Source organism: Cupressus sempervirens, chromosome 6, assembly GCF_028749045.1.
Source record: "Cupressus sempervirens isolate cs-2001-9-10 chromosome 6, ASM2874904v1, whole genome shotgun sequence".
In the NCBI taxonomy this organism is placed as follows: Eukaryota; Viridiplantae; Streptophyta; class Pinopsida; order Cupressales; family Cupressaceae; genus Cupressus; species Cupressus sempervirens.
The window spans coordinates 592,129,231-592,153,077 of record NC_143123.1 but is presented as its reverse complement, the minus strand read 5'-3'; the positions used below and the strand labels follow the sequence as shown (position 1 = coordinate 592,153,077).

Here is a 23,847-nt window from a genome sequence, read left to right as displayed (position 1 = left end):
TTGAGTCCTCTTATTAGGGGGTCTTTGTGATTTTTTTTGCCTTTTTATTTTCCTCTTATTGCTTTTGGTGTTCTCTTTATTTGCTCGCTTCCCTATTTCTTTGTTGATTTTATTTTTTTTCTTTTAGCTTTATTTTCATTTTTACCCTCATTTAAAAAAAATTATTATAATTTTTGTGCCTTTTTCTTTTTCATTGTAATTCTTTCTTTCTTTCCTTGGTTGATTAGTGGTCCTTTATTTTTAATTTTTTTTGATAGGTAATAGGCCGAAGCCAAGATGAAGATGAATTTTTATTGTGTTGTGATTAATTATTAGTGTTATTTATTAAGTTCGAGAAGAGTCGAACCTAAGACCTCCTAGATAAGACGTTCACAATTTACTGTTGTGTTGTATGCTCTTGCCTAAGTGGTCCTTTATTTGATTGCTTATTTCAGTTTATTATTTTATTTCTTTTTCTTTTCCTTGTCTTTTCCTCTCTTCTTAGATTGCTTCTTTTTTTTATTCTTGTGCTTGGCCTTCCTTTTCTCTTTTTGACTTCCCCTTGGTTTGCATGTCCCCCCCCTTTTGCACACCTTCTCTCTTCTTTTTATAGGTTTGTGGTTTGCAATCTATTCTATTTTACATTCTTACACTCTCTCATCCTGATGATGAATCATGGATTATGATCCGAAACGTTGACGGTTAAAAATTTGCACACAATCTTAGCCCAGAAACACAACTGAACAATTCGTGGATGTAAGGAAATTTGTAACAAAAATATAACTGTTTCCACATAACTCATAATAGATCTGAAATAAATGTGCAATGGAAATCCACATGCAAGAGAATAGACAACAGACCCACAAAAATGTGACATAAGATATACCTTAAGAAACCCTCATTGAGGGAAAAACCTAGCCTCCAAAGGCATCCATCACCATGTATTATTCAGCAAAAAACACTATTTCAATACAACCATGGAAGCCTTTAAAGCCATAGCCACTACTAAGCAATCCATGTGAACAAGCATGAATCTACACATCCCATGCCATGATTCCAACCTTCACAACTGCTCCCTTGGCTAACTTGTTAAGTCTTGTCTCGCTCGACTCTTTCTTTTTTGCCTTCTACTTTTCACTTACAACAACTACCCTTGTGGCTGCCTATATCGTAGCAAGTCCCACAAAACAACCAAGTGGTATTACATAAACCATGTGCTACCTAACTTATTGACCCCACATTTAATATTGAAATTTTAATTCTTTTCCCCAATATTAAATAATTACATGAAATATTATCACAATGTTACAATATAACTCATCAAGTATATCCTATGAGAATCTTTACATGTTGCACATCCATCTAGATACAACATTACATAATAAAATAAAATAATACAATATAACAATATTATGCAATGTGTGCAACACCCATTATCTCAACAATCTCCCACTTGTTGTATACATTGCATAGGGTCAATCTGTAGCCACATAAATGAACAAGGAAATAATCCCTCCTAGCGCATCCACCATCATGGATCAAAGTACACAATGTGCTCCATCTTGGTACCCACAACAAAATCAAAGTATCCAGCATCTCAAACATGAACGATTTCACCTATTATGCCACTGCCACCAAACATAAATAGAAACCATCCAAAGAGAAAGCCACCCAACTTGTTGTATTAGAAGATCATAAAATCTTGTATCAACTGAAATGCCAAGCACAAAAACTTGATCCAAAAGTAATCACATGTTTCCGTAGTTGTCAAAATATCCATAGTTGAAATAGCACCCACAACAAGTGCCAAACCCATCCAACTATCCATACCTCCAAAGGTATACCAAGTGAATCTCACATCATCAACATATCCAATCTATAATCTGCAATCACAAGCCTCAAGAGCAATATGTGCCACATATATATCAAGAAGCTCCTACTACAAAAGATAATGTTAAATTTATAACCAATTCACTCACAACATCTCAAAGAAGTGAATCCATGTAGTCTCAAGGATATCCACAATACATAAACCAATAACCTGCAAGAACAACTCCCATAACAAGTCTCTAACAACACTCTCCCAAGTTCTCCACAACCAACAAAGGAAAGAGATAAATAAATAACCATGTCATGTCACATGACATATATGAATACAAACCAGTAATCACAATCTCTAACCAATCTCAAATCTAATGTAAGTGAAATCGAACATCCAGGAAGATAACCAAGACCAAAGAGAAACCATGCAAATCATAACTTGTATCATGTCCTTCTACACACACCTCTAGATGTAAACTGTGTAAGCATGATCTCCTCCATAAAACCTCAACCAAGAAGCCTCAACAACACCCAAACCATACCATATAACTAATCATGTATGTAAGCCTCTCACAAGAAGATCAAACTCATAAACCATTCCTAATCCAAGGAATATGCCAATATAAAACCATCTCCCAAACTCAACCAGCATAACATGCACATGGAGATAACCAATGCTAAACCATCTCTCAACTCTCTAGAACTAACTCATGCACCGTAGCTCAAGATATATATCTATGAAAGACAAGCATAAACATGATGCACCTGAGAGAAACAATGGGCTATACCTCTCAAGTAGAAAAACCGCTGAGTAGACCAAGAGTGGGGAATGAAAATGCTCATCAAGATATCCAAGTCTCCAACCAAGACTAATCTAAGAACAATCTCCTCTCAAGTCCATATTAGGTGAATGCCCTTCGGACTTTCTGCTGAAACCATCAACCGTCCCAATAAATACTTCTCTAATCCAGAAGAAATCAGCATCACCACCGTCTCTAAGTATCCATGAGCACTTGTAAACAATCAATCCATGCTAACTCAAAATGCAACATAACAATATCATGAAGTATCCAGCTTATGATCAATGGACTCAATACCAAAAAACTAAACCAAGATCAATGTCAAAGTTCTAACCATGGCCTCAACATAAACATGACAATATGAGCTAAACCATCTCAACCAAAGAGGCAATATGCTCCATATGATTATACCATAACATGTCAAAACTCTAAATGCGTATCAAAAGTATACCATGACATAATAATGAAACCATCCTAACTCCAAGGATAACATGCCAAATGAAAGCATAAACCCCACCTTTATCAAGAACCCCATTAGTCCTCAAAATGTAACCATCTCTACACACCATGAAGAAAACCATCTCCACATACCATGAAGATCCATCTCCACACACTATGAAGATAATCAAGAACCCCCACGAGTCCTCAAGATCTAACCATCTTCACACACCATGAAGATAACAAGTGCACCACACAAATGTCAAAGACGCTTTTGCAGCAATAGGATTAAGCCAAATCTCCAACATCTGCAAATATTCAATGAACATATCAATGCCAAAAAAACTCCCACTCAACCGTGGTATCAAGTAATCCATGACATCATAAAATCCATCTCCTACACGAAGATCATCTAGGTCTACACTCACACAACCAAAGTGTCAATACCAAGTGAAACCAAGATCTCCAAACTTAAGAAGATACAAACCAAACCAGGAACTAATTTTGCACTCTCACCCCATCGCTGTCATAAGCTCCCACTAAACTGTGTATTCAAGCTATCCATGACATCATGATGAAAAACCACTCTTTAACCATGAGAATCAACCAAGGCATCAAACCATCAAAGAACTCAAAGTGCACATCATGAGCTCCTCAAAAGAAATCAAATAACTATGATCCTTAACCAAGAAGATATATCACCATAACCAAATTAGATATCCAAGCCGATGAACATCAATGATGTACTTGTATATCCAATCATGTCATGCCAAAATCTATGGCACCATGACCACATCCTTGAACCGAGCAACTAACTTTCAATATGTTCAACCTGTCAGCATAAAATAGTCAACCACAATCCTCCACCATGACTGTACCTGGTAACATCTCATCCCTTCTACATGAAAAAAAGTCACCAAATCATGTGACTTAGGGTATAGACAACTCAAATAGAAGCCACCAATCTGAATATGTATCAATAATGAAATATAATCAACAAAGACAACTCATATCCAAGCCATAAATGCAACCTATAAGTATAGACTGCTTACAACACTGCACAACTTGTAGACCCAACAAGTCATCATACATATCCAAACCAAATACTGATAACATATCATCACAAGACCAATTTGAAATATAAATTGAGTATACAATGACATCAAATCTTAAATCTTCAAACATACAATATCATAAATTCACAATGTTACCATAGTCAATATATACCATAAATTGTTAAAATTAACATATCACTAAATAAATCATGCCAAACCTACACCAAATCTGAACCAATATGTAGAGCTCTCCAAGAGCTATCCGTTGACTACTCGAATTCCAAAATCTGACTCTGTATGCCCAAGTTATGCCCTAATTTATGCTTAACTTTTGGGCTCTTAAAACCTGACAAAATGTCAAAATCACATAACCAAACCTACACCAAGTTGTGGTGCTATAAATTAGCTTTCCAACACCTGTAAGAAGTCTGAAACCTGATATCCTAAGGGAAAGTTATGGCCATTTTACTACGACAGTGTTTTTACCATTTTCACTGCTAATTTTTTATTTATTTTGTTGTGACGAAAATTTCAACGAGATTAAATTTGATGGCCATCACAGGCTGAAACTAAAAAACTCTTTCATTTTCTCTAAACATAGCCAAACTAAGACATTATATATCAAAATTTTTGGAAACATCGATCCAGATCCAATGGTAAAGTCTGTTTTTATCCAAGAAGTCATTTCTGCAAGCTCCCTCCTAAAACCCTCATTTAAATGAAACATCCAAAAGAACCCTTTTGTCCAACAATTTCACATGCCCAAAATCTACTAAAATCCCATTATAAAGCAAACCCAAAACCCTCATATCTGCAATAAATAATCTACGAAACCCATATATCTTGCCCTCTCTTTTATCCTCTCATGCATTCCCATGGTTTCAATCTAGGGTTACAATAATATAACTATAGCTCTGATACCACTTGTAAGAAAATTTGCAACAAAGAAATAACTGTTTCCACATAACCCATAATAGATCTGAAATAAATATGCAATTGAAAGCCACATGCAAGAGAATAGGCAACATACCCAAAAAATGTGACACAAGATATATTCTGGGAAACCCTCATTGAGGGAAAAGCCCAGCCTCCAAAAGAATCCATCACCATGTATTCAATAAAAAACACCATTGCAATACAACCATGGAAGCCTTCAAAGCCATAGCCATTACCAAATAATTCATATGAACAAGCATGAATCCACACATCCCATGCTATGCTTCCAACTTTCACAAATGCTCCCTTGGCTAACCTATCAAGCCTTGTCCCGCTCGACTCTTTTTTTTTTGCCTTCTACTTCTCATATACAACTACCCTTGTGGCTGCTTATATAGTAGCAAGTTTCACAAAACCACCAAGTGGTATTACATAAACCATGTGCTACCTAACCCATTGACACCACATTTAATATTGAAATTTTAATTCTTTTTTCCCAATATTAAATAATTACATGAAATATTATCAAATGCTACAATACAACTCATCAAGTATATCCCATGAGAATCTTTACATGTTGCACGTCCATCTAAATGCAACATTACATAATCCATCTAAATGCAACATTACATAATAAAATAAAATATTACAATATAACAATATTTTGCAATGTGTGCAACACCTATTATCTCAACAATGGATTGTGGAAATCTTTTGTCTTTAAAATTTGGAAGTACCATTATAAATTTCTTACTGGCGGCCTGGCTTATATTATTTAACAAATTATGTCACACACTAATACAAAACAAAGGAGCAACCATCCAGCCCAAAAATTTAACCATGTAAGAATTCACTTTCTAGCTAGTAGAGATAGAAAATCTGGTCTGCATGGGATTCCAATCCATCAATGTACAATTCACAAAGATGTCATGAAAAGATTTTGACCTTTGCAATATCAACTGAACAAGCCCCAGCAGGTGCCAACTATGAAATTCTAACAGATTCAGTCTACCAAATAGAACGGAATTGCCAAATCCTGTCATTAGAGGCAGAGAATACCTCGTGGCCCCTAGTTAGCTCTTCAAAATAAATTGCATGCCTTCCAAATAGAACGGAAAATAGTAGACCCAAAGGGTTTAACTTTGAAATCACCAAAATATAATCCCAAATATACAATTCACTTAGGTATTATAGTTAGCCAGAGTATGCCTTAAAAATTGACACAGTTTTAACATTTTAGAACCCATTTATTTGCAAGAGAAACCTCTTGCATTAAGATATCTTTAAGGCCCATAGTACCAACTTCTCCAGTAGCATTACATTGTGCCGAAGAGATAGAATGTCTCTTTGTACTTCCTGTTACCATTTATTCAAAGAAAAATTGTAATAAGCTTATTCATATGATTGAAATGAGAAGAAACAACAGACCAGAATGAAGAAAAATAGAGTTTAAGAAGAAAATATTTTCTAGAAAACTTGGAACCTACCATCCAAAGAAAACAAAATGCCTGGCCACTTCACAATCTTACCACATACTTCATCCAAAATCGGCTCACACATACGTTTCAAAGAAAGGTTGAGAGGAAGAAGGAAACCCAAATGCTTTCAATAACCTTAAGCTCATAGAAAATCTAGCCCCTGTCCAATAGGCAAGAAGGCTACATAGTATTCCACATTAAAATCTAGATTTGTTTACAACTTCAAGATTCAGACGCAACACGATTGAATACAATTTATTTTTCAGCACCTTAAAGTTACCCTTATTGAAATAAATAAAAAAGAACTAGAGGCATCATTAGCAAAACTAAAGCTTAGCAACAGAATAACTAGAGGAGAGAGAGGTTTAGTCACTTAATACAAGTGCCTAAAGAAAAATCCCTTGAAAGATAATGCAGTGCTTCAGCAGCAATAACATCAGGATATGTGGCAAGACTTGTGAAGAGGGAAGAAGGCAGACAAGGTGAGCAGAATCATCTTGAAACAAAACACAACCATTTTGCAAAAGAATATAGCAAACCCAAGAGCCTTAAGCATAAGGAGAATAACATGCCATTCAATTCTATCATATTTCTACTTGAAATCCAAAAGAACCATAACAAAACTCTTCTTAGAAGGCTCAACCCAATGCATCATTTCTCATGATCAAGTTATCAATAATCTACTTTCCCTAACAAAACTACTGTGGAAATAATAAATAACATTAGGGAATTCTTTCTCCATCCTTAAAGCTAAAAGGTTAACAAAATTATAGTAGGAAACTTCAATAAACTGATAGAGGCCTCAATTTATTAATCTGAGAATTATTACCTTCTTTGAGAATAAGCTTAATAATGCCTTATTAGTATGACTATCCAAAGAATTAGTCACAATAAAATGTTGCTCAACCAATTGCTATTGAATTTGTAAATCCTACCAAAAAACCATCCGTCCATGGGGCCCTACCCTCCTCCATATGATAGATAACATCAGAAAACTCATCAAGAGAAAGGTGTTTGCCTAAAGAAATTGAACTATTCTGATTAGGTTTGCAAGGAACAACCTTAAGCACAATATTCCTAGCATTTTAAACATCATCATTATCATCAGCTCTAGTAAAAGGTCACTTAAAAGTTAGCGAAACTTAGAAAGACACCTAATGTCAAAAATATCCTTCAACAAAATGCCATTCACGTCAGAGCCAGAAATGTTCTCTCTTGCATATTTGACTTTGAAAAAATTTGAAGAAATTTTTTGAACTCTTGTTCCCAAAATATGTAGCCACAAAAATCTAGATCTAAGCTTTGCCCCTCTATGTTTATAAAATTGATTACATCTTATAGTATGCTTAATCTCAATAGCCTTATTTTGTGAGAAGACCTCAAAAGGCTTGTTCTGAAGGTTACTTTCAACAAATTAATTTCTTGGACTTACATGTACCAGAGATCCTCAATAAAGAAGTAGGAGAATACCTACTAATATACAAGCCCATAGAAAACTTGACAAATTTCATAACCCAAATATATACTAGTTTACAGTCTTTAATAAGCTTATACAAATTCCTAAAGGAACAAGGATACAGAGAAGGACGAGATGGGGAGAATCTCAAACCCAATAGGATGATGATTGGACAGGGTTGTAAGGAGAACCTAAACCACATTGTTATTCTGAACTGGAGGGGTATAAAAAGAGGATGTATTCACCATAAATGTGTCTTAGCTAGAAAATATGGACTTATTGCCTTCTTAAAATTAGTCCAAGTTAAATGAATTTGTTTACTACCTATCCTTCTTACAACCCATTATGAGGATCCACAAGGCTTCTTTCCTTTCAAAATTGTCTCAAGAAAAATTTGGTCAATGCTATTATGTCATATTAAAGTCATGCCCAACAATCAAGGAATATCTTTAAAATTAATGCCCAGACAATTGCACAATTCAGCTCCATCTTTATTATCACTTGGGGCATAAATTACCCAGAAAATATCATCTAAATTCAATTCCAACCACACAGCCCTACAACATAGAGAAGACAAATGCCCCAAAATATTCTAATGCAAAGAAGGATTGAGAAGAATGGACACACTTTCCTCTCTTTAACATGTTTAGATGGAGAAACTATATAGAGTTGGGCCAAATCAATTTATGAGCACCTTCCAAATAATAGCCCATAGACTTTTAACTGTTGTAGCAACAGAGCAATCAATGTTAAACTTTGATTTACAAAAATCTTATCCAAACATTTTCTTTTATGGCCTCTAAGGCTTCTACATTCCTTTCAAAATTAGAGGGTATGCCATTATTTTAAAACCCAGTTGTCGAAGGTTCAGACTTGTAGTCCTTAATGGAAACATCAGTGATCACACCCATTATAACCACCCAAAACTAACTCAGAACCACCATCCTTGAAGGAGTCTTTTTGTTTGTTAGAACAATACTTTTCGAATCCAACTCAGAATTAGCACCCCTTTTAGTAGAAATTTGAACTAAAGGCTTTGCTTGAAAGAGCTTAACTAAAGGCTCTGATCTGTTTGTAATCCTTTAATAGAAATATGACACCCAAAATCACCCATCCAAAACTAACTCAAAACAACCATCATTCAAGCAAGCTTTTTTTCTTTTATAACATTGTTTATTATTTTTAGCATCTGATTGAGAATTACCTCTAATCTCTTTTAGTAAAAATTTGAACTGAAGGCTTTGCTTGCAAAAGCTAACTAAAGGCTCTGAGCCTGTCCACACACTCTAACAACCCTGTATTATTTCCATTCATATTAGAAACTAGAGACAGTACACAACGCAACGTGCAAATAAGAAACAAGATGAATTGCAAGAATGAAAATATTTTCTTCATTTTTTCTTTTAACAATCCAAGGGGGCAAAACCTTATAAATATTACCACCATTATAAATATCACCAAGATTCACACACCATATGAATGTCACTAGAGTAGTCAGCATGATTCGCATTTGAGTTTTGGTCCCATTTTGTTTTAACGGAGGGCAAGGTGACCTCAGATGACCTTCATTTTCTGTAGAGACCTATGCAAACTAACAGTGTTAAAACTTGGAAGATAATCGTCATGCTTTAAGGGAAATAAAATTCTAACATTCATATGAGGAAGAGGAATTCCAATGTCTTCCTACCTTACATAGTTTCAACCAAGGGCTTATGCAGTTTGGGTAACAAAAAACAGGAGGGTGTGGGACATTATTAAGTTTGATCCATTTAGGAGAAGATTTAAGAACCACTTAATCAGGATTATATTAAGTGTTCCATGCAAATGTTTGAAAGAGAGATTCACCAACATCCCAAAATCTCTTATGCATTCCATTGTCTTACCATATATATTAATGTTTTCGTCCAAATTACATATGATTTTCCTTTTTGACCTTTTTAGTGGTCTATTTTAGTGTTGGAGGGTTGGATTGACTCAAAGACCAAAACAAAACTTTTAAAAAGTCAAAAGGATCCATTTTTTGGCCAAATTCAGCCTGGGTCCTGTGGCATATTTGCAAATTTGCCATAAAAATGGCGAAATTTATATTGGGTTCATCTGACAGAATTTGGGCAGGCGTTGAAGGTTTGCGATAGACTTTTGCAAGAATATGATAAGGACCAGACTTTTGCATGAACTGGAACAGACTTTGGGGTTGCCAGGGAAGAATTTGGTAACATAAAGCCCATATGCGTTCCATCATTTTTTGCCCTGTGCTTGAATAGGCCTTCCATCTCACACCAAGAATTCAGCTCCTTCGGCAAGCAGTGGGTTGTCACCTGCCAGGACATCCCTGAATGATTTATTGCTACCAGCATCACCAATGACCAGTCTCTCGAGACTTAAAATGCCACTGCATCTAGATGTTGTCAAGACTCATAACAAAGTTACAGACCTGTAATAAATACGCGACAAGAGATTAAAGAGGATATGATACACTCAAGATAAGAAACTAATCCAATATTAGAAATGATCCCACCAAAATAACAATACCAAATATAAAATATTAAAAAAGACCGAGGAACATAACAAATGTCAAAAAACAAATTATTGGAGACTGGTAAGACTAATCAATCTCAAAGAGGGAGCTTGACAAGGATGACTTTAACTTCTAGAACCCTCTCCCTCTTTCTCTCTCTACACACTCTCTTACACACACACACACACACACACACACACACAGACATATGCACACATACATCTGCATACATACTATAATGGATGGAATGGGCTACACCCATTACATTTGGGTAATCAAACAAGGCAAAATCTCTCATGCTTGTAAAGTGGATCTGGCAAGTATCAGTAAGAAGGAAAGGGCAAAAACATGAGACCTCAACTTTACAAGTTTGAATGACCCCCTTTTGTTGATTACCAAATATGAGATGGACGTAATGTGTAATATATATATATATATATATATGAATCAGATCTAGAAAAGGATGTGCTAATAATATGTAGAGTTGAATGCACCTTGAAGATAAGTGGAGTAAAGATCCATAGTTTAGGATTCACTTCTGATCTGAAGCCTGAAATAACCTGATTTTTCCCTGAGCTCTTGGAAATTGGAAAATCTGAACTGGACAGACTTATATTTTCCTGTCTGTGAAGGTTGACCTGGAGGATCAAGGTCAACCTCGACCTCAACCCCGGGTAGAGGACGAACTTGACCTCCTACCTGTGCCTGAAACTGACAAAAGAATCTGTAATTTTGTAATCTGGACTCCTCGACCTGCAACGGAACTGGTACCGAAAATATCAGGGTCAAGGATAATCTCAACCTTAACCTAGTATGATGGAACTTAGAATGAATTACTGATCTAAAAAGTGCTCTGAAAGGGGTACTCCGATCTGTGCTCAAAACTGTTTTTTGAATCCCTGCAGATCTGAAAAGTATGTGTGTGGGTAGCTATATAGAGGGTTGCCTTAGTCGGCCCCCCATTTTGGTGATTTCCACCTCCACAAGTAACTGTTAAGAGAAATGTAGTGTGTAATGTGCTCTTGAATCTAAAATGTTGATCTAGAATTCAAGGAGCTATATAGAATGCAATTTAAAATGCTGAGATCTGACCCTAGAGAGTAAAACCCTAGCATGTAAATGCAAGCAATGTGTGCTTGAGTGCATGCCAATATGTGAATATGTAGAAACAAATCATAGATCTGAAAATAACATAGAAATCATACCAAGCCTCCAAGGGCTAATGTACTCCAGCCATCTTCATAATCTGGTCGCAACTTCATGGTGTCTTGAATGCTTGATTGAATGTTGTTTGTAGTGCTTGCTTAATTGAATGTTGAGCTCATTTTGCTTTAATGGATGAATCACACAGCCTTTGGCTACCAAAGTGTGCTATCGCCTGTACGGAATGTCATTCATGTCGTTAGCTTGCCAAATGAAGCAAATGAGGGTGATTTATAGTGATTCAGAGATGAAGTCCCGTAAGAGCCGACCAAACTGAACAGGAATCTGCCAAATTTGAAGTGAACCCAAGACTTTGTGAAATTAATGTCTCCAACCCCAAGAGGCACCAATCCCAGGAAATTCCTTGGGATCTCAAATGTGCAGTTTGGTCGGGATTTGCTAGACAGATAAGCAGGAAACAGTGATTTAAGTGCAAAAATAAGGTCAAAGTGAGAAAAGGGGAGGAAACATAGGAGTTAGGTCCTACCTCAATTTGTGCATAAGAAAGAAAGGGAAATCAAGGAGAATGTGTTAGATCCTACCCTGATTCTGCCTAGGAAAGAGAGGAAAATTGAAGTGTGTGCTGAGTGCAAGTGTACAATGCAAACACACTAAAGAGGAGCTAAACAATCACTAAATTGAAGGGCTTCCAATTTTTAATGGTATACAAATCTTTGCCAATATTTTCACAGTTTGAGGAGGAATGAATTTAGACCACATAGTGGAAAGAAATGATTTGGATCCAATATTTTGAACCTAAAGTTATATATACAAAACCTTCTGAGAATATCCATTAATATGGTAAATCATTATTCAATCAAACCTTATCCCTAACATATCTACCCAGGACCTTGTCACCAGAAACAAGAAACTTGAAATGGGACTGTAATGGAAAAAAAAATTGAAAGGTTTAAATGGCTATTATTCATTTACATCATATCCTTTTTCTAAGAAACTCTCCATCAGGCGAGGGATGAGATCACGAGGTTTTAATTTTTGATGTTAATAAATTGTATAGTGGTAAGCTGTTGGCCAACAATCGAGTAGTTCAGCAATTTGCAAAACTATTTTCCCAACATTTTGTGTCTTTTCATCCCGATTAGGAAGGTCTTTTCATGGAGGAGGTAATCTGTCATGTAAAATGGAATTGTCTTGCTCTAAAATCTATGAAAATTGATTTAAAGCAAATATGTAGAATGGCTTCTACTGTGATGGTAAGTGATAGCAATCAAAAGAGAACGACCAGGTTAAGTTCCCCATGTTTCTGGAAGGTATGTGCTGAGGCTGTGGTGAAATGATCATGTAATAGTTCTGAGCAGGATCCATTTTCAGGAATCTTAGCTGACGAGTACATTTTTCTTGATTGTAGAAATGATTGAAGATGTGGATCAATTAATCAGGAAGGCAGAGAGGTGCTTGGATGTTGGAGCAGATTTAATTATGATTGATGCAGACGGTGTAAGCAGACATTCAGAGTCCTTGCGCGCTGATGCTATAGCAAAAATAATTGGGCGCCTGGGCCTTGAGAAAACTATGTTTGAAGCAGGCAGTCCAGAACTGCTTGAGTGGTTTGTGGGAAGATATGGATCGAGGGTGAGTTTCTCATTAACTAAATGTATTGTATATTATTTCTGGTTTGTGTAACATGTTATCCACACTTGCACCACAACATTTGCATTGCTAGAGCATCTCTTAGTGTTGGGCTTGGGACTTGTTGGCTTTCTTTTTTAAATTAGTACTTGTAGTTAATGGTATCAGATTTCCACGATCCATAATATAATTGCTATTTTTTCTGGTTTCAAATGTTGGTTCTGGGTTCGTCTGTAATTCTTTGAATCTCTCAACTCTCTTTTATCCTGATGATGGATCACAATTCATACTGAAAATGTACAGTCAGTCAGCAACTAAAACAGTAGCAATAATATCACTAGAAGTGCCAAAACAAAAAAGGAAAGAGTGATACTTGGACCTTACCCCTGTGATTTTGTCATCTTCTACAGCAACATGAGCAAATACTGAACAGACATTTTGATAGTCTATCTAACAAACAAATATATTTCTCTACTTCAAATGCAACTCATCACTTTGTATTCCCGTGATAGATGCTTGAACATTTTAAAATCCACAGGAGCTTCTATTAATTATGCTGCAGTTTAGCTACTTTGTGAACCCTATGCACACTTTGATTGGCTTTTCTACATCATCAAAGCAATAAGCCAAAAATATACTTCGATTTAATTCATAATTAATTGTTGTTTACTCAGAATCCCTCTGATGCCCCGGTGAATTTAGAATTTAGGACCTCTCATAATTTTTTATGCTTAATATCTTTCAGATTCCTCCATATTATTCTCAAAACAAATTTCTGCCCCAGTTTCTATTTCTGTAAACAGAATTTGATAATATTTTCTTCTGTTAATTACTTGCATTTATTTTAAATGAAGGCGTCTCACTGTTGCTTTGTTGTACAGGTTAACCTCTTTGTGCATCATTCTCATGTAGGAAAGTTGGAATGCATCAGAGATGGAGCCATTGGAATAATTCCAAGCTCGTTATCTCAGAGCCGCAAACATGGGCCAGCTATATTTTTCTAGATATTCAGGGGATATCAAATTGCAGTAAAAGCAGTTCATGGATATATCGTTTATTAAATGTGTTTATAATGGTAGCATATTATCTTCACTGTACAATGGAAATGTGAGAATCCCGTTTGAGAGTTCCCCATAACATTTTAAGTTACTGAAACATGCATAAGCGGTGCTAAGACGCATGCATTGAACGATCACATAAATCTTTTGCTTCGAAGCATCTATTGTATGAATTTATGTTCTCCTTTGTTGGACTTGCTATATGTTTGGCTAAGTGTTTGAAATTGAATGGGTTTCTTTAGATTGAAGCTAGCTTCTCTGCGAATTATTTTGCTAGCCCTCTAGCTTATGATCATTATTTAACTTATAAAATTAAGTCTTGTTTTAGCAGTTTAGCGGGAAGGACCATCGTTTCACCCTTGAGACCATGGTATAAGACAATATAATCACACACAAAGTTGTATGAAGTAGGGCAGAGGATCCAGTAGTTGAGCACCCTAACTTTGTGATTATCAAAATCCTTTGTGGAACTTTTTAAAAAAATTCCAATTTTTTATAGCAGCTTACTTGTCAAGTCATCTCTAACTAAGGTCATCATCAATCATGATGTAAAATGAGCATGCTATTTGCCAAGTTGTCCAAAACAACCAAAATAAAAAGTGGGACCAATAGTGGTGCATAAATGATTCTCATACTTGAATAGCTGATGTGGCATCACATCATTGGTTTTTTTTAAAAACTTAAGGGTACTTTTCATTCAATTCTGCTTAGTTATTATTGTTCTAACAACTTTAAAGTCACAATTATTGGTGCAATATTGTCAAAAAAGTTAGACGTTAAGATATTAAATATATATGTCATGCTTTATTTTATAATGTTTAGCATTAATAAATGAAGTTAATACGTGGATCTAAAAAGTAACCTATATGTTTGATCTTCATTCTTAATTAATATTAAAAGTTATTTGATAGGTAGGATCGGACTAAAAAAACTACACAATTGAATCTTAATAGCAATGTCACAACATTCTATTCTTAACAACATTCTATTCTTAGTTTCTTTAGAAGTAATTTATGCATCTCTTAAAAATCACCTCTAGATTATTATTATTTCTCTTTTTAACTCATTTTATAACTAGTATTAAATTAGTCAACCAAGCATTTTTAATATAATCTATAACTCAAACTATCATTGTGACAACTTTGTATTGTCATACATGCATACCAAAAGTGTTAGGCTTCCAATGTCAAGGTCATCTCTAGACCCGTATAACCTTGAGGTCTCATTTGTGACTATTTCCGCTATAGTAAAATTCTCTATAGTTTGTTACATCAATTATATAATTCATCATCTCTCCTTGAATGAGAGTACAGGCCTACAAGATTATTCTAGTTACAATAGAATAACATTTCAATCAAGTCTTGGTTCCATACTAATTATTATTATGCAAACATAGGGTTCATCTCATTCCAAAACCTGAGGCGACTAACTTATATATCACAAGTACAACAACATGATTGGTTCACATTCTTATTATAGCTAAGCGACTCATATGCACATGGTACAACAGTGACTGATTCATGGACACATGATTTACACACAAAAAGTTCACATAAATGCCAATTAGTACAAAAGTGGATAGAACTTTTGGTATTTATCATCCAACTATTCTCATCCCTTTCTTTGTATTGAGGGGCATTTATGATGGTAATCTATCATCCAATATTATTATTATTTTATATTATCATTGGCAAGGGCATGAGTGTGCAATATTCATGATACAAGAGTTTTGGGATTTTCACTACCTATTAATTGTTGAGATTATAAAACCACAATAGAAGTTGCAATGTCAAGATGTCTTATAGTTATCTCATAAACTTAAGACTAGTATTTGTGCTATTTGATCACACATTTTGAATTAATGATGGAAGCTAGAAAATCTCATCTAAAACATCACAAACGAAAAAATGCTAATGCTAAACTATTGAGACAAACCTTTGTTGCATGTTACCCTGAAAAACTATTATATCCCCATTTTAAGATAGAGTTTTAATAGTAATTGAGATAATACAATGTTATTAAATAAATAATGATAATAAAGTTATATTAAAACTAATACTAAAATATTAAAAATAGGAAATGATAATTATTTAATCTATATCATCAATGAAATAATATTTAGCATGATATTTTAAATAATTAAAAAAGAATAAAAAAATTTCAATGAGTAAATAAAGAAATAAAAATAAATACAAGAGACAATGTTTTAGAAAGTATGTTCATTTTCTAAATAGAATTTAATAGTAAATAATAATGAACATAAATAAATAAAAAAGTAATATAACATAGAATAATATAAATTAACTAAATCTAACAAAAAGTTAAGAGATGTTTGAAAAATAGATACGACTCGTTAAAATAAAGACATAAAAGGGAGGAGAGTTTATTTTAGAGAGAGGGAAAAAGGAGGAGAAGATAAGAATTCAAAAAGGAAAAATGGAAGAGGAAAGTAATATGAAGAAAATAAGTAAGTGACTTTTTAAAAAGGTAGCAGTGATATTGACAGTATGTGAACCTTTGAAAGGGTGACAATTATGAATAGTTGCAACTCAATATTGTGAGTATAAAATGTAGATGCTTTTCCAAATGATTTTAGTTGTGTTTCGACTTTTTGAAAGGATTATATCTATGAAGGGTTGTGACTTTTCAAAGGATTTGTATTACAAAAGGTTGCGACTCTTGGAAAAGAAGAAACAAAGAAAGTATATTTTATCTTTATAATTAGAAAATGAAGAATTTTAAAAAGTAAATATAGAGTAGAGATGATCTAGAAGGAATAATTCATTGAAAGGCTGACTAAGGATAGAGCCAAGTGGACCAAGCAAAGAGGAAGGTAAGAAAGGTATGTTTGTGGATTATATTTGTTTAATTATGTTTATAAATTTATTTATATTAATGAATCATACTTGTGGATAATTTATGTAAAGGTGGAATTCAAAATGAATAACAAATATGAATTAATGGTTTAAGATCCAGATAGTCACATTTTAGATTGATAAATAAATTTAATGTTCATTAAAGATTACTCGATCTTCTCAAAAAATAAAAAAGATAACTTGATCAATGAAATCTCTTATGTGAGGAGATTTGATCATAATTTCTATAGTGGCAGTATCAGAGATGGGCATAACCTCCAATTTGGCTGACACAATGAAGTAGATCACAAAATCTTAGTGTCACTATCAGAGTGCTGAAAATTCAATAAGGAAGTAAACTCTGAGAGGGGGTGTGAATCAGTACTTAAAAATTTCAACCTCTAAAACTATTCACCACACATCCATCTCACAATCTATGCATATAAACTGAAATACCAAGTTAAACATATACATCCATAGCATGAAAGTAAAATATTCAATACATGTATGACACAAGATATTTGGTTACCCAGAAACCCTCCAAGGAAAAGGTAAAATTGGGGTGGGGATGACACTTACAAATATTCACTATTGTAATAATAAAATGTATCCAATGAAGATTACAATGTTTGACTATGAAACATGATTTACCTTGTGAAAGGTTTGCCCTATTAAAGGCTTACAAGATTATTAGATCTTACCCTATTAAATGATTTAAACACCCTGCTAAAAGTGTGCCTGGTAAAAGGACTTTAACTTACAATAAATTAAGCACCTTGTTAAAGGATTTGCAATAGCTTATCAAGACGACTCTATTAAGAGATTTAACTGATTCACTTGTTAGAATGTCTTAGCTATAATCCTTCGGTTAGCACTCTATTGCTTGATGTTAGATCACCTCTATATTGATGTGTACTTGATCCTATATTTGCTATCCTATGATTCCTTTCCTCTATTCTCCTTTAATTGATTTTGCAATGTAACTTAATTCATAACACCTTAATCACCATGAATGCTCCATTTGCGCATGCAAACTCTCTTCAATTCTCTTTTTTTTTTGCATTCTTAGAAAGATTGGGGTTTGTCTTCCTTAAAAAGACCTAGGTGACTTAGGGATAGGTATGAATCAATGGTAGTGATTCACTCATATTGTCGCTTAAAACTTTCCATTTTCTGATTGGATGCATGTAATGCATAGGGATTCACAATTGAGATTTTTTCTTATCATCAAAGATCATAAAACAATTCTTAAGTCAGCCCAAAAATGGTTTACATAGAAGTTTGTGCCATTGCAAACATCTATGTCAAAACTGTGTAACTCGGCACTTGAAGTCCTTGATGCTCGGGATCAACTACAACTTCAATGTTGTAACTCAACCTCTGAATGATTCGACATCCACTGATCACTCAACATCTGAATAACTCGGCACATACCATCTACTCGACACTTACTAGTTACTTGGCTCACACTAAATATCTATTGCTTGACATATAATATCTGACAATTTATGCTCGGAATGTATTACTTGTTCGGCATGAACTAAGTAAATGACTTAGGTATATTGTCACTCATATGTCAAAACCAATTTGAGATTAACAATCTCCTCCCTTTGACGTGGGTTTATTTTATAGAGAGGGATCTTAGATAACAAACTCAATGTGTATCATCAACAACACACCAGATGGATCTTGCTTGTAAGCGATCAGGTATGGCTCTAAAGTTTGGTTGTTTAGTCTCATTACTTATCAATTGCACATTCACAAGTTCTTTACCCTCTTTAACCTTAGTAGTTGAAGAACTAGACGCCATAATGAGTTTATTTTAGAGAGGGGGATCTTAGATAATCCCTTTGACCTAAGGATTTGGATTAAAAGAAATATATATTTCAACTCAAAAGAAGAAATTATCTAATTGCTTGAGGACAAGCAATTTGAGGAAGGGTGGACTTTCATATCCCCATTTTAAGATAGAATTTTAATAATAATAAAGATAATACAATGTTATTAAATAAATAATGATAATAAAGTTGTATAAAAATTAATACTAAAATATAAAAGATAGGAAATAGTAATCATTTAATCTATATTATTAATGAAATAATATTTAGTATGATATTTTAGATAATTAAAAATAATAAATTTTTTTCAATGAATAAATAAAGAAATTAAATTAAATACAAGAAACAATGTTGTAGAAAGTATGTTAACTTTCTAAATAGAATTTAATAGTAAATAATAATAAACATAAATAAGTAAATAAATAATATAACATGGAATAATATAAATTAACTAAATCTAATGAAAAGTCAAGAGATGTCTCACAAATAGACATGACTCCTTAATAAAGCTATAAAAGGGAGGAGAGTTTATTTTAGAGAGAGAGAGAGAGAGAGAGAGGGAGGAGGAGGAGGAGGAGGAGGAGGAGAAAAAGAATATAGGAATTCAAAAAAGAAAAATGGAAGAGGAAAGTAATAAGAAGAAAACAAGGAAGCAACTTTCTAAAAAGGTATCAATGATGTTGAAAGGACGTGAACCTTCGAAAGGGTCATAATTATGAATAGTTGCGACTCTTCAAAAATATTATGATTATAAAATATAGAGACTTTTCCAAATGATTTTAGTTATGAAGTGTTGTGACTTTTCGAAGGATTATAGCCATAAGTGTTGTGATTTTTCAAAGGATTCATATTATGAAATGTTGTGACTCTTAGAAAAGAAGAAACACAGGAAGTACATTTTATCCTTTCCTTATAATTAGAAAATGAAGATTTTTAGAAAGTAAATACAGAGTTGAGATAATAGAGAAGGAATAATTCATTGAAGAGCCAATTAAGGATAGAGCCATGTTGACCAAGCAACGAGGAAGGTAAGAAAGGTATGTTTGTGGATTATATTGGTTTAATTATGTTTATAAATTTACTTATATTATCGAATCATACTTGTGGATAATTTATGTAAAGGTGGAATTCGAAATGGATAACACATGACTCAACAGTTAATGGTTTAAGATCTAGATAGTCACTTTTTAGATTAATAAACAATCTTAATGTTCATTAAAGGTTACTTGATCAATGAAATCTCTTATGGGGAGAAGATTTGATCATAATTTCTATAGTGGCAGTATCAGAGATGGACATAACCTCCCATTTGGCTGACACAATGAAGTAGATCACAAAGTCTTAGTTTTAGTATCAAAGATGGGTATAACTATCCATTTGGCTGACACAATAGAGGTAGACATATAGTATTGGTATCAGAGATGGATGAAATGCCCATTTGGCCAAACACTACCTAAAAGGATACGACCTTTGTAATGTTGGTATGTGAGAAATTTTATCTCCATCTGATCAACATACCTAAGGAAATATAATGGTAAGAATATTCTAATGGTGTCAACATATGCATATGTGAGACTTAAGGGGTGCACTCTAGAAAAGATGGTTGAATAACTAAGGGTTAGGAAACTCGATCTAGAGATGTCTTTAAGGTTGGGTTAGGATAGAGGGTATAATAGTAAAATATATTTTATAATTGTATAAATTCTTACATTAGTTTTGCAAAAATTACTGTCCTCACAAATGGGGACATTATAGTGGTATTAGAGCATGATCTTGCTTGTTGGAAATATAAGAGTAACTAAGAGGGAAGGGGTGAATCAATTACCACAAAAATAAATCCTAGATCCCTTAGATGTCAGTACAAAACATAAACTTTGTTGAAATTTCTATCACTTGATTAACATAGGCACTCGATTAATGCTAACAATATGTTGTAACTCGGTAAGCACTATAATATGAACTCTAACTCGACAAATATTGAACATGTGGATCTTAAGATATTAAGTGTGATTAACTTTATTAACTTAGTTGCATACACATAAAAGTAATAGCATGAAAACAAGTGACACCAAGATTTAACATGGAAAACCAATTTGGGAAAAACCACCAATTATAACTAGTTACTGTTTTTCACTCTTTTGAAGTGAGCCCTGTTAGGAGCCAACATTGTTAAAAGTTACAAAACACATTGTTAGGTGTGATCTTGTTAGAGGATTTAATCGTTTTGTTAAGAGTGACCTTGTTAGAGGTCTTTATACACTTCAATCTAGAAATGCCACCTTGTTAGAGGATTTGGTAAATAGTTGTTAGGCTAAATCGGTTAAGATATTTAGTTCACTGCTATAATTATGAAGTCTTTCATACCAAGCTCTGGGAGCTAGTTTGAGATTGTAAAATGCATTGTGCAGTTTACAAACCATATCCTTTTTGCTAAGATCTACAAAACCTTCAGGTTGTTCTATGTAGACTTCTTCTTCTAGAATTCCTTTGAAGAATGCCGATTTCACATCTATCTAATACACTTTAAATACTTTATGTACAACATAAGCAAGTAGAGTCTTAACACCTTCTTGTATACACTAATCTAATGTGCTAGAAATACTAATCTAATGAAAGAATTTACACATTAAACTAACATAACATATAAGAAAGACAAAGAGAAGACAAACTCAAATGAGAATGTGAGCCATGGATAGGCTCTCTCAATGAGATTTGTTCTCTTGTTTTTGAGATGTGTCTATGTGTAGATTGGGGATGTATGCTCAAATGCTCAAAGTTGCTTCAAATGGTGGAGATGGATAATAGCAAATTGGTAGCTTTGTGAGCTCTCAATTTGGCATTATAAGGGTATGGGTATGGCTTTTGGCTCTCAAAAGGGCATGGTAACTTTAGCTCAAAGATTGTTGATTGAAATGGCTTAGGATGGGATTCAATTTATAGGCTAAGGGGTAGAGGGATGGAGGGCTTAGATGCAAGGATAGATGAAGGCTCAAGGAGGGCTAGGATGCACTCAAAGGAGAGCACATGGATTGTGCTTGTTTAGTACCAATGGAAAGGTGACACTTGTCACAAGGAGGATGAGTGTGAGAGGGTAGGGTAAAGGGTTGGTTAAAGGCATGATGAGTGGGGTTGAGTATGTAAGAGAGATGTAAGAGGAATGAGTGTGGAAGAGGGAAGAGTGTGGAAGATGGATGTAAGAGTCATGAGTGGGCTTGTAAGAGCACTCATGACTTGGTGGTTGGGATTTTTGAGGGGAGACTTTGATTTGGTTTAGGAAAGTCTTAAACTTGTTTAAGGAATGTGACAACATTAGGGGGTGGATTAGGCTTGGGTTTAGGATTAGATTAGGAATGTTAGAGATGTGCAAGTGGATGACATTAATGAGGGTGGGTGAGTTAGTGGCTAAGCTTGGTTAGTATGGGTGGATGGGGTGGATTAGGCTAAATGAAGGATTAGGGATAAGTTAGGGGTTTTTGAATTTGAGGATTTCATTTATCAAATAGATTTATTTAATAAATGGGGATTTTTGGAATTAGATAGGAGAAAAGGATTTAATTGATAAATGATAGGTTATTTTATTTATCAATTAGGACTATAGATGATTAATTAAATTAATCAACTAGGGGATGACAAAGGATTAATTAAATAGAAATTTAATTAATGATGCCTTTTTAGATAACTAAATAGGATTACTAAAATAGTGTAATCAAATTTAGGTGTCTACACTTCTAATCTTGCAACATGAGAAAAAGTTTCACCATAATCAATACCTTCCTCTTGAGAATAATCTTTGCATACTAACCTTTCTTTGTTTCTTGAAACTTCTCCATCTTCATTCAACTTATTTTAGAAAATCCACTTTGTGCTAATTACATTCTTATCCTTGGGTCTAGGAACAAGAGTCCAGATATTATACCTTTCTATCTATTCTATCTCTTCATTCATTGCTTCAATCCAACTTTCATTGTTTAAAGCATCTTTAACTGTTCTAGGTTCAAATTTAGCAATCAAACATGTACCTTTCAATTTGTTCCTTGTCATTGTAGCTTCTATCTTGTCTCCAATGATTTTCTTAGGTGCATGGTCCCTTCTGACATATCTTGCAAATATAGGTACTTTGGATTTAGAGCTTGTTTCACTTGCCTCACCATGATCTTTTGTATCATGCTTGAGTCCCACTGTCTGTGACTCAGGTTGCTCTAGATGCAACTCGGTAGCTTCTGATTGCGACTCAGGTTGCTCTGGATGCAACTCGGTAGCTTCTGATTGTGACTCAGGTGCCTCTGCATGTGACTTGAGTCCTTTAGACTGTGACTTGGGTTGTATTGGCTGCAACTCAGGTGCTTCTAGAGATTTTGGGGACTTGGGAGGTGAAGTCCGTTGACTTCCAATTTGATTAGGCAATGTATCATGTTCAAAGTAGATAAAATTTTTGTAGTCTTTAGGTTCTTTGCTACTCTCTTCTTCACTCTTTTTTGCAAACTCATCAGTCTTCACATGTGCACTTTCTATGATCTTATAAGTGGTTAGATTTAAACATTTGTATACTTTACTTCTGTTGGAGTATCCTTGGAATGTGCCTTCATCACTTTTGACATCAAATTTACCATTTTAGACTCATTCAAGATATAACATTTGCTACCAAATAAAAAAGTAACTCACATTAGGTTTATAGCCATACCATAGTTTATAATGAGTTTGATTTGAGTCTTTCTTCAACTGTACTCTATTTAAGATATGAACTACTGCAATGATTGCTTCCTTCCAATATTTGATTGCAACATTCTTCTCTATCATCAAGGTTCTTGCACAATCTATGATT

At 34.2% G+C, this 23,847-nt stretch overlaps 1 protein-coding gene across 1 annotated transcript in view; it reads left to right on the top strand.

Annotated features, from left to right (window-relative positions):
• HSA32 (Aldolase-type TIM barrel family protein) overlaps positions 1–14,580 on the top strand; it is a 107,561-nt gene extending 92,981 nt beyond the window's left edge. Inside the window, exons 4-5 of the mRNA XM_089789040.1 lie at positions 13,054–13,277; positions 14,156–14,580. Of these exons, the coding sequence (XP_089645166.1) occupies positions 13,054–13,277; positions 14,156–14,278 (347 nt within the window). The 3' untranslated portion in view covers positions 14,279–14,580. The remainder of the gene's footprint in view (positions 1–13,053; positions 13,278–14,155) is intronic.
• Positions 14,581–23,847: the final 9,267 nt, after the last annotated feature.